Source organism: Saccopteryx leptura, chromosome 3 (assembly GCF_036850995.1).
Source record: "Saccopteryx leptura isolate mSacLep1 chromosome 3, mSacLep1_pri_phased_curated, whole genome shotgun sequence".
NCBI classification, from domain to species: Eukaryota; Metazoa; Chordata; class Mammalia; order Chiroptera; family Emballonuridae; genus Saccopteryx; species Saccopteryx leptura.
The window spans coordinates 137,052,106-137,063,993 of NC_089505.1; the positions used below are offsets into that span (position 1 = coordinate 137,052,106).

An 11,888-nucleotide genomic window follows, 5' to 3' on the forward strand; every position below is an offset into this window, starting at 1 on the left:
GCTTCTTTACTACCTCCAGTCTTACTCCCTTCAACTTATCCTTTACATGCCCCAACAGATCATTCCACAATTTTACTTTGATCATGCCAATCATAAATTTAAAATCCTTTCATAGTTCCTTATCAATTTCTGGATTTTTATTCCAATATTCAAGAATCTTCATGGTTTCACATTTGTCTACCTCTCCAGTATCAACTCCAGCCACTCCCACACCTCATTTCAACCATATTAAACTATCTGCTGCTCCACAAGTCTTGCATACCTCTGTGTCTTTGCTCATACTGTTTCTCTCCCTAGAACTCTGTTCCTTTCTTCAGTCACCTAACAGCAATTTCTCATGATTCAAAATAGCTCAGGCATTATTTCCTTTGGGAAGCCTTCTCACACACTCCTTCTCCTTTCCAGGCAAATAGGTATGTTTACTCTGTACTCATATAACATTCTATGATAAATATTTATAATTCATCACACTACATTTTAACTATGGATTTTCTTGAATAAGTCACCCAACAGAGTGGGGCTATGTCTGAATGATTCATTGAACCAATATTTATTGAGGATCTCTACACACACACACACACACACACACACACACACACACACACACACACCGCTTGGCTGGAGGCTAGGAACAACAGTGAACAAAACAGATCAAAATTCCTTGTGGAGTTCCATTCTAACGGTGGAGCCTATCTTCATACCTACCATGGTTTCAGTAGTGCCTGGCCCTTGATGAACTAATGTGGTAATGTTAGAAATGTAGTTGGGTCCACCAACCAATCTTTTCAATAATCTCTCCCTGTCAGTCTCTTCCCTAGGAACTTTTCCTTTTATCTGGGTTTCTCTCTCTCTCTCTCTCTCTCTCTCTCTCTCAAGATTTTATTTATTCATTTTAGAGAGGAGAGAGAGAGAGAGAGAGAAAAGTAGGGATGAACAGGAAGCATCAACTCCCATATGTGCCTTGACCAGGCAAGTCCAGGGTTTGGAACTGGCAACTTCAGCATTCCTGGTTGATGCTTTATCCCCTGTGCCAGCACAGGTCAGGCTGTTTCCTTGAAATATTTCTCCCATGTGGTAGTCAAAGCACTTCCATATAATCTAAAAGGGGTCACACTGGACCTAAACAAAATTTCTAAGCAAAATTCTCTTTTTACACTGTAACTTCCCCCTTCTCCCAACTCTCTTGTTTCCTTATCAACCTCTACTCTGAGTTTCTCTTGATATGGAGTGCCCTATGGCTGTCTAGGCAGGCAGTTAGGTATCTTAGTCCTTTCTTCTCCCAAATATTCTAAATTCTAATTTACTTCTCCCTAATCTTCCCTGTATACCCATACAGTCTGAGCTAGCTAGTTTCTGTAGTGGAAACCTTCACACTTTCTCATTCCCCACCCAGTGAGAAGGCCCGCATTGGTCCTGTTTTCCTTTACCACAGTACTTATCCCTCTGGAACCTTGAGTTTAATTCTTTTCCTCCCTAGCACTTTCTAGACTCTAGAACTGTTCAACAAAGTATCAATAAAAGAATAAATGAGTGCATATATACATATATTCCTCTCCTCTTGAGTTCATCTGAGTGTGACTTTTGTCCTTCCACACATTATGCATTGCAGGGAGATCTACAAAGGGACAGCCAGAAATACTCACATGGGACCCAAGGCTAAGAAAGTATTTTCTTTAAAAGTATCAGAAAGAGAATTTTTTTAATTTAAAAAACGTGTTTCGATAGTCCAGGCCTCTCACATGTGTATATATACCTTTAGTACAGGGCTTTTACATTGTTTGTAAATTCAGTTTGACCTTCTGAATGAATAGGGTGAATACAATGGTGTTTCTGTATGTTATCTAAGTGGGTCCTTCCCGGAGATGTGACTGAGCCAGTGGCAGTCTTCTTCAGATTTTGCCAATAGAAGACTGGGCTGGAAATGAGGAGCCAACAGACTATTCAAATTTAAGTACCCTGTAGGGTGTGTTTGGGAGTAGAGAGGAGAGGGGATTCCTGAGTGAATACAAGAATCATAAACTTTTCGAAAGGCAGAGTTGTCATGAATAATTAGAAAATGGACCCAATACTCAACGCTGAAAATCCTCCTCCACCTCCCCCCCCCCCAGCCCCCACTCCACCCCAAGACTGAACCTGTAAGCAGTATGTATGGAGGCACCGTAGTGACTGCTGCTAGAACCTGACCGCTCAACATCACTCCTAACCAAGTTAGGGCGATGTCAAAGATTCTTAAACAAGGGTTTTCCAATCTTTCCCTGAGGAGCCGCCTCTAGGCGAGGAGAACGGGCCCAAGCTGCGATGTAGAGAATTCGCTGTCCGAGCGACCTCCTCGGCAGAGTGTAGCAGAGAGTTAAATATAACCATGCGAATGGAATGGTGCTAAAAATAAGGCAACAGCTGGCAGGTCCACAGCCCTGTCCTGGGAAGGGCGGGGGCCTGAGTGGTCTTGTGCAGAGAGGCTGCAGCCGGCCCAGGAGCGAAAGGGCACCAGCGTCCGCGGGTCTGGGCCAGAAGGCCAGCGAGGTGGGCCCGAGCAGCCCAGGGCCTCACAGACCTCTCCCCGCGCAGCTCCCATGGACGGGACTCAGGGTCGCTTGATGGCCAAGGGGGGACTTGACAAAGGAATCAGAAACTGGGCGAACTTGCCTGGATGTGACAAGGTGGAAGTGCTGGACGCCGAGCTCTTGCCCGCCCCGCCGCCAGAGGGAGCTGAACCCTCGAGGAGGCCCGGGCGTCCCTGGAGATGGGAAGGCTGGGGAGTCCGTGCCAGGGGCCGGTGGGGGCATACTCGAGGTCGCTCGGCGTGTGGGGCTCGGCCTTGCACTCCCCAAGCCTCCTCCCACGCGCCTCTTGGCCCTGCGCGCCCTCCCGCGGCAGCGCCTCAACCATCAAGCCAACAATTGAAACGTTTCCAAAACGGGCTATTTGTTTGCTCCCAATAAATCGATCGGCAGTGATTAAGAAATCGATGTGACTTGGGTGGGCAAGTAGGTAGCGGTTGAGGGAAAGGTGGTTCCGCCATGCGCCCAAGGGGAAGCAGAGGAGGGGCACAGGCCTGGGAGAAGTGTGTCCCGCCCAGCCACACCCGAGGACCCACCAGCTGGGCACGCTGGCCCCGCGGGTTCCGTTTCCTCCGGCCAGCGAGGCGCGCAATGTACGCCCCCCGCTTTCCTTGGTCCTCCTTGCGGGTCTCTGGCGCGCGGGGGAGGCCGTGGAGGGCAGCGGCCCGCACGCAGCTCGAAGGCTTTTGTTGCTCTTCCTCCGGCTGAAAGGGGGTTTTGTGATGCGGGACAGATAAAAATGAGCAGCATCATATTGTTTGACAGAATGATCCCATATGATGAAGTGTTGGCTCAGATGGGGGTGAAAATGGTGAATTCCTAAAAACCCAGCCCTCGGCTCCTCTACGAGCTGCTGGTAGCCGGAGGGACCCAGCGGACAGCCGGACCCGGCCGCATTGCCCCAAACCATGTCGGAAAGATGCAAGCTTTCAATGCCAAGTCATTTTAAGCCCCAATCCTGTTCGAGACCTTTCTCCTCGCAGATGAAAAGAACAATTTTCGAGAGAAAGGCTCGTTTTGATTAAATCTGACATGCTGATGATAACTCCATGCTAATGTGAAATAATTAACATAATAGCCATAATTAAAAGCACGCTAACAATGCCATAAATTTATCACACAATTTTACTAGCTTTCTGCCCCTAACTGCTCTCTCATCGTTAATTAAACGTGTTGCCTTTTACAGAATGGATGTTTATACATTTCCAGTATAAATAAATTCAAAACCATCCTCACTCTCCTTCTCTCTCTGTCTCCTCCTTTTCCTTTGGTCTCTTGCCATTTATAGGAACTTCTTGGCATGGGCCCTGAATGGCAGACACCTTAAAAAATAAATGAAGTTTTGAGATGCAAATCCAAACAAGAACATTAAATTGGCCTTCCCTCCACCCCACCCCGAAGAGATCTATAGAGGTATACAAGGGTGGTGGGAAGTGAGTTGAAATTCCCATCCACTTGCAAATCGAAATAATCTGGGTAGGTTGGGGGCCCGAGTATCATCTCAGCCCTTCCCACCTTCCTCGGTGGTGGCCATCCAGACAGAGGTTGGTGATATAGCTTAAACCTATGAAGATTGTCAAGAAGGAGCTGACTTTGTATCTTGCTGGGGGTGGGGTGGGGTGTACATTCCAAATAGGCTCCACCCACATTTTGTTTCCTCAGAAATAGAGGATTGCTGCTTTCCGTGGAGGGCGCGCCCCTCACTGAGCAGAACCTGGTCCCATTTCCCCCGATTCTAAGAAAAGCGCACCCGCGTGTGAGCATGATTCTCTCTCACTTCAGGCCAACGATTTATTTAAGCCACTAGCATAGTTTTGACTCAGAGGAGGAGGAAGGGAGCACCAAGGTTTTCTCTGGCCTGGCGAGGGATAGGTGGGACATTCCAGCCCCCAGCACACTCTGGTCATGCCCCTCCTCCGTGTTGACCACTTTTGAGCCCAAATTGAGTTGTAATGAATTTCCCCTTCACCGTCATAAATTGTTCCATCTACTTCTCTTTCCCCCACCCCCCACCAATCTCATTCCCCAGAACGCACACAAATCTCCCCTCCCCCGAGACATCTCAATTTTCTTCTAATCGATCCGGGTTCGTATTTCCTGTTGGTGGAACTCCGGCCCCCTCCACCACCATCGCCAAGCCGGCCGGACCGCCCCTGTCCCGGTGGCTTCCCCAGGTGGATACCACCGACTCTGCCCGCCCCAGGAGAAGCCTCATTCCATTCTCCTTTGGCTGAACTGTTTCAAACATTTGAACAGGTGAGACAGCTGGCTTCCATCTTCTTTAAATCCCTCCTGGGAAGTTTGCTTATGGCCCAAGTAGTCACTTTCACTCATAGTATGCGTGTGTATGTACTTCATCTTTCTCTCTCCCCCAGTAACCCTCTATGACTCAGAAAATATTGATCCACATTTCACTCTCCCCCCAATATTTCCATCCCCTCTATCACATTTTTCTCCCCCCCCCCCCCCAATATTGTCATTTTCTCTATTCCACTTCCATCTCTCTCTGTCCTAACTTTGGCGGTAACAGACGACTTGTGGGCTTTTAGCTGCAAAGTGCAAATATTCGGCAAACAGAATTTACTTAGCCTGTGATCTAGTCGGGCTAGGGCAGGTCCCTGCACCAAGTCCGGCTCCCACTCTGGCCATTCCGCCCAGGTGTTCTGCGGCTGCGAGAACTGCGGGAACATTCCTTCTTCCCACCTGAACTGCTGCTACGCCTCCTTCACTCCTCGGGAGTTTGCACTGGCGCTACTGTCCGCCCAGGAGGAGGAAAGCCGCGGCAGATTTCCCACGCGAGAGCAGTAGCGGGAAAATCTGCAGACTCCACTGGAAATCGATATTAAGTGGATGGGCCAGCGCGGCCGCCAGACGTCGGGGCCGCAGCCAGTAGGTCCTGCACGTTTCATCATTTAGCTAATCGAGTCGAAAAGTTTCTGTAAGGGCCAGACCCAGCATCAGATGGTAACACTGATTGAACAAGAGATTAGCACAATAGATCTCTAACCGAGGGGAAGCGTCGCTTTTCACGCTATGCGCCGTAATTAATGGTATGAATCAATTAATTTGACTTTTATTGTGTCGAAGGAAAAAAGCGCAACAAATGGAACTGGCGGCTGGGAGTTGTTCGCCCCCCCCCAAAACACACACACACTCTTTCCCCAGGGAGGTTACAAAGTGACACGGAAAATGGACGGAGCAGGCTAGGTCCTGGCTGGGGGAGGTGAGAGGCAGCGACCAGCAGCGCAGAGGGAGTTCCGAGATCCAGCGCCGGCGTGTAGCAGAATCGAAATTAGGCTCATTTAGAGGCTGCTTCAGGAAGGCTGCGGAGGGCGGCCCCCGGAGCCGCCACCCTCCCGTTCGCGCACACACGTGCACTCGTGCGCGCCGGCCCAGTCTCCTAGGGAAACGGCGGCTGAGCTGCGCGACTCGCGCCAGCCTCTGCGGCTGGAAAACAAAGCTGAGCAAAAGTAATTTATGAATTTGTAAATTTCGGTTTCCTCTTTTGTCCCTCGGAACTTCGTTTTGTGATGGTTGGGTTACTCCGACAGTCGCAGCCATGACCTCTCCTGCTGTGGGCAGCGGGCGGCCAGCGCACCACGCTGGCCGGTTTCACAGGAGCCTGTCTAAGATGCATCGTAAACGGTTCCGAGCCTGTGGGCCACAAAACGGTGCACCTGCAGAAAGCTACTCAATAGACGCATTTAGGGTCAGGTGCAACCGGGGGGGGGGGGGTCATTTAGGTACTGAAAAACCTTGAAGTTTCGCAGGTGTCTCCGAATGGAATAAATGCTTCTACTCTCCCCCAACCCCAGCCTGGAACATTCTACGAAGTGGGGAGCCAATAGGAAAGTGTTATATCCAGAGAATTATCTAACAGAAATGAAAGTCAATCTGTGTGTCGGGCTGCCTATAATAAAGTTTACCGATATGGCGAGGGTGCGTAGGCCAAGGAAAGAGGGAGTTGTAGTAGACAGACAGACTGAGAGAATGAGAATACCACTGTCCACCAGGAATTAAATCAGTTTGTGTCTTCTGTAAATATTTCACTATTTCCTCTCAGACCTCCTCCCCTTTCGCTTTTCCCTCTGGTGAGACAGACATCCCCTCCCAGACCTCAGCGGACAAACTGGGCTTGGTGTCCAGGAGCCCGCCACACCCGGCAGGCGCTCGACTCCCTAGGAGGCGGCCTCAACCTGCGGGAGGGAAGAGGTGGTGTGCCGCGGACTCACCGGGTCAGGGGTAGTATTCGAGAGTGTAAGTTCTGCGATCCCAGTAATGCCATGAACTGGGGGAAGGGTTACGGCACCCCGCTCTCCATCCCCCTGTCTCTCCTACCATCAGTGACTTTCCTTGCCAGGGAAACTCGGTGTGCACTGGCCGCCTCCTCGCCTCCTCCACCCGTTCGGATGCTGAGTTCCAAGGAAGTTAAGTTGTGGAAGGTGTATCTAAGTTCTAAGAGGAAAGAATCCACGTTAGTTAGCAGCAACTGAGAGCCTGGTCCAGAGGCATGCCCAGACGCCCCCACTCCCAGGAGCCTGGACCCAGCCGCCAGGGGAGTCACCCCGCGGGCTCCGGGCGCTGTTCCGCCGGCCCAGCCCCGCTCGGCATCCGATCTAAAGGTCCAAAGCCACTTCCCTGCCCCGCTCGACTTACCCAGGCTGCTGCCAATTCCGGCTCCATTCCCAACACCTCATTTCCGATTTTTTCACACGCTAAGTCGTTTAACAACTCGGAGCAGCTGGATATGGCTTCTTTATTTACAGGTTACCTGTTATTTTGCCTCGTTTTTATTTCACTCGGCAACTATTCTAATAGATTCATCAGTAACTATTTTTTGACCTTCGGAAACCATAGCTGATGCTCTTCTGGTCGCGGGAATAAAAAAGACACACATATAAAAGCACGCCTACATCGAATCGGAAAAGCGAAGCCGGTGGTGAGGCTTTTGGGGGGAGAGAGCGCGCGCCCCCTCAGTAGACGTTTCCGTGGATAAGCCCTGAGGCAGGAAGCGGGAGTCTGAAGTCTAATCAGCAAAACGGAGCCGGGTGTGCAGTCCTCACTCTTTAAAACTAAAAAGAATAAAAAAACAGAAGACTACTAAGTTTTTCTTTGTGCGTGTGTGGGGGGGTGAATGTAGTTCTGCATTGCCCAGTCTGTGAGGAAGGAGGGACGGGAGCAGGGAGGACGGGGCCCGGGAGAGGCGGCGGGAGCGCAGGGCAGGAAGAGCGCCGGGTCCGGCGGGCGCGCCCAGGCCCACGCCCTCGCTCGCGCACACCCACTCTCCCGCACTCACATCCGCGGGCTCCCTGGACCCCCGCGCCGGGCTCCAGCCTAGACGGAGGTCTCGGGGCAGGCCGGGCCCCCTCGGCGCCCGCGGGATGCCGGCGCACGGCGCGGCGCGGAGTTGCGCGTCCCGGGTCCCTTTGTTGACAATTCCCTGAACCAACTTGAGTTTGGCCGGCTCAGCGCGGCCCTGACGTCACGCGCGGTCACGTGGCCCCGCCTCCCGCTGGATCTTTAAGTAGAAAGTAATCTATCAGGCCAGTCCTTAAAACGGGACTTTCGACTACCTGGGCTCCGGCGTCCCTGACACCCCCGCCCCTCGTGGCCCCGGCCCGCGCCCTCGCGAGCGGCTCGGCGCCCGGCGTCCCGCGCCCGCCGGCGCAGCCTCTGCTGCCCACCGCGGCCCGGAGGCCGAAGGCAGGCGCAGTGAGGGGGCGCGGCGCGGAGCAGCCGCCGGGCCGGGAGCAGCGCCGAGCGCCTCGTGCCGAGCGCCGGAACAGCGGGAGTGTGCGGAGCGCGCCCGCGGGGGGCGGACGGCAGCGCCCTCGCCGCGCGATGCGGGGCCGCCGGGTGTGAGCCGAGCCGGGAGGGCCCCGGCCACAGGCGCTCCCTCTTCTTTCCCAGCGCCCCGTCTTTCGGGGGCGCCCCAAACCCCTTCTCCCGAGCTCGGCGACAGTTTTCCTGACAGACCCCATCGCGCGCCGCTTCTTCCTCGCAGCCGCCACCCACCTCGAGGAGGAATGACCCTCTCCGGCAGCGGCAGCGCCAGCGACATGTCCGGCCAGACGGTGCTGACGGCCGAGGATGTGGACATCGACGTGGTGGGCGAGGGGGACGACGGGCTGGAGGAGAAGGACAGCGACGCCGCCTGCGACAGCCCCGCGGGGCCGCCGGAGCTGCGCCTGGACGAGGCGGACGAGGTGCCCCCGGCGCCGCAGCCCGGGCAGCCTCAGCCGCCGCTCCAGCAGACCCCAGTGCCGCCCAAGGAGGCGGCCGGAGCCGGCGCCGGGCCGGGGGGCGAGGCGGGCGCGCCCGAGGCCGACGGCTGCAAGGGCGGCGCGGGCGGCGAGGAGGGCGGCGGCCCCGGCTCGGGCGGCGGAGCGGCCGCAGGTCTGACCCCGAGCAAGCCCAAGAACAGCCTGGTGAAGCCGCCCTACTCGTACATCGCGCTCATCACCATGGCCATCCTGCAGAGCCCGCAGAAGAAGCTGACCCTCAGCGGCATCTGCGAGTTCATCAGCAACCGCTTCCCCTACTACCGGGAGAAGTTCCCCGCCTGGCAGAACAGCATCCGCCACAACCTCTCGCTCAACGACTGCTTCGTCAAGATCCCCCGCGAGCCGGGCAACCCGGGCAAGGGCAACTACTGGACCCTGGACCCGCAGTCCGAGGACATGTTCGACAACGGCAGCTTCCTGCGGCGCCGGAAACGCTTCAAGCGCCACCAGCAGGAGCACCTGCGCGAGCAGACGGCGCTCATGATGCAGAGCTTCGGCGCCTACAGCCTGGCGGCGGCGGCCGGCGCCGCGGGGCCCTACGGCCGCCCCTACGGCCTGCACCCGGCGGCCGCGGCCGGCGCCTACTCGCACCCGGCGGCGGCAGCGGCGGCGGCGGCCGCGGCCGCGGCTCTGCAGTACCCGTACGCGCTGCCGCCCGTGGCGCCCGTGCTGCCGCCCGCCGTGCCGCTGCTGCCCTCGGGCGAGCTGGGCCGCAAAGCCGCCGCCTTCGGCTCTCAGCTCGGGCCCAGCCTGCAGCTGCAGCTCAACAGTCTGGGCGCCGCCGCGGCCGCCGCGGGCACGGCCGGCGCGGCGGGCACCACGGCGTCGCTCATCAAGTCGGAGCCGAGCGCGCGGCCGTCGTTCAGCATCGAGAACATCATCGGCGGGGGCCCCGCGGCTCCCGGGGGCTCGGCGGCGGGCGCCGGGGGCGCCGGGGTGACTGGGGGCGCCGGGGGAGGCGGGGGCTCCGCGCAGTCCTTTCTGAGGCCGCCGGGGACGGTGCAGTCAGCGGCGCTCATGGCCACGCACCAGCCGCTGTCGCTGAGCCGGACGACGGCCACCATCGCGCCCATCCTGAGCGTGCCGCTCTCCGGACAGTTCCTGCAGCCCGCAGCCTCGGCCGCCGCCGCTGCCGCCGCGCAAGCCAAGTGGCCCGCGCAATAGGGACTCGCAATGGCCGGGACTCGGGGCCCCGCGGCCGGCCGGGGTGGCCGCTGCGCTCCCAGGCTGGGCGCCCCGCCCCGGCCCCGGCCCCCCGCCCAATCCAGGACTCAGCCTCGGCCTCTCCTCCATTTCCTCCCCTTGACCCCGCGGCGTCGCCCTCCGCAGCCTTCACCCTCCCGCGCACACCTAGGCTGGCGGAGCCAGCTCGCCGCGCGCGCGCGCCCGCCGGGGAGAGCTTTCCGTGCAGGTAAAACCGAAAACCCAATTTTCCAAAAATACACCCTGACGGCGCCTGCTCTCAACACCATGGGGATGGAAGAGAAATTCTTTGTACATATTTGTATAAAAATTATTGACTTTCCTTTTGGGGTTTTTATTTTTTTAAGAAAAAAACAAATTCAGTAGATTAGAGCTCTGAACTTTCATTTTTTTTGAAGGTTCACTCTCCACAGTTTTATGTGAGAAAAGATGTACAGAGGCGTTGGGAGATTTTAAATATAAAAATTTTTCAAAAGGCGAGAAGTGTCATTCTATTATAAAAATCTGTTTATATATGGATGAATATATATGATATTCTAAATGTTATTCCATCGTGTTGTACACAACTTTGTAAATAAATTTTTAAAATGCTCAGCCTAGTGTTTCATTTAGGTGTCTGAGATAATGACAAGATTTTTAAATGGTATGTGCATTTTATCTTTTCCAGAAATTCGAAGAGGTTGCAAATGAATAATCTGATTGTAGGAAAATTTTAACTGGAGAAAGGGAAGAAGATGCTAACTTAAATCGTATTAATATTTTTCTTTTAGTTTTTACATAAAACTTGGATGTGGGCAATGATCTTATTCATCTCAATCCATTAAATCTAAATGACCAGATATTTCTGCAGATAAAATAAACTATTTTAAAAACAACCTTAGTTTAAACAACAGCATAATCTTATTTTTAAAAAATATTGACATTTTACACAATGAACATTTCCCAAAAGTGAGTTCTTGGTCATTAGAATTATCCTTTCAAAAGACTGTAAATTTCAAACATAGCCCTCATTTTTTAGCATTTAAATCTTAGGTTTTTGAAATTACTTATTTTCATTGCTTAAGTGGAAGTGGTAAACCCAGTTGAATTTTAAATATATGTTATGGCATTAGAATTTTGCAGTGAAATTTTATTATATTAACCTGGTAGATAATACATAGTTTTATTTTTAAACATTTGCAAATAAGATACCTCTTTTCTAGGGCAATCCACACATAATTTCCATTTCTGAAGGGTTCCTTTGAATGCCTCCTCTCCCTCCAATGCGCAGTCTTCCTGAAGGCCAAGGAATAGTGTGGCCTTAATACCCTTTTTAAAACAGGTGCACATCACCCTCCCCCTTTTTTTAGTTAAAACAAACAAACAAACATATACCTTAGGCTAGGTTAGTGTGAAATGCGAGATCATAGGACAGGAATGGGGAGATGGCCTCATATATTATTTTTAATGCACATTCCAGCTGTTGCAACCTTAAAAGTATTAAGGTACAAATGAAACATCTAGACTCCGGATGCTGGTTCCTACCACCACCAACATATATATCCTCAAACGGCATCAATTCTAATTATTTTGTAATTAATTTAGCTGTTACAATTACTTATGCGAAGTCGCTTTTCAAAGCTGGAGCGGGTAGCAGTACTGACAGTTCGGCTCTAGGTTCATCCTGTTTGCAAAACCCGGCCACGGGTCTCTGGCGCTGGCGTCCACCTCGCCTCCTGGTCGCGGAGATGCCTCTCGGCTTCAGATCCGACCCTTATTTCTTTGCAGTCGGCGTGGAATAGGGAGTCGCCTTGAAAGACCTTCCTCACAAACACCGAATCTGTTTTCCTGATAAACGGTA

General features: G+C 53.4%; 1 protein-coding gene and 1 long non-coding RNA gene across 4 annotated transcripts; one reads left to right on the forward strand and one right to left on the reverse strand.

Moving 5' to 3' along the window:
• Positions 1–5,655: 5,655 nt before the first annotated feature.
• Positions 5,656–7,988, reverse strand: LOC136397692 (uncharacterized). Of its 3 annotated transcripts, XR_010749903.1 has the most exons (4): positions 7,858–7,988; positions 7,218–7,633; positions 6,900–7,016; positions 5,656–6,215 (listed from the first exon to the last, which is right to left on the reverse strand). It is a non-coding gene; the product is annotated as an uncharacterized lncRNA (long non-coding RNA). The 3 variants fall into 3 exon arrangements; XR_010749902.1 differs by having other exon boundaries at positions 5,656–7,016; positions 7,404–7,633; XR_010749901.1 differs by having other exon boundaries at positions 5,656–7,016.
• Positions 7,989–8,461: 473 nt separating this feature from the next.
• On the forward strand, positions 8,462–10,149 carry FOXD3 (forkhead box D3). The gene has a single exon (XM_066372191.1). It carries the CDS (start codon positions 8,588–8,590, stop codon positions 10,007–10,009), a length of 1,422 nt encoding a protein of 473 aa, XP_066228288.1. The 5' UTR covers positions 8,462–8,587; the 3' UTR covers positions 10,010–10,149.
• Positions 10,150–11,888: the final 1,739 nt, after the last annotated feature.

Excerpts from the sequence above, each read along its gene's own strand:
- FOXD3 (XM_066372191.1), top strand. The coding sequence starts at position 8,588 with ATGACCCTCTCCGGCAGCGGCAGCGCCAGCGACATGTCCGGCCAGACG.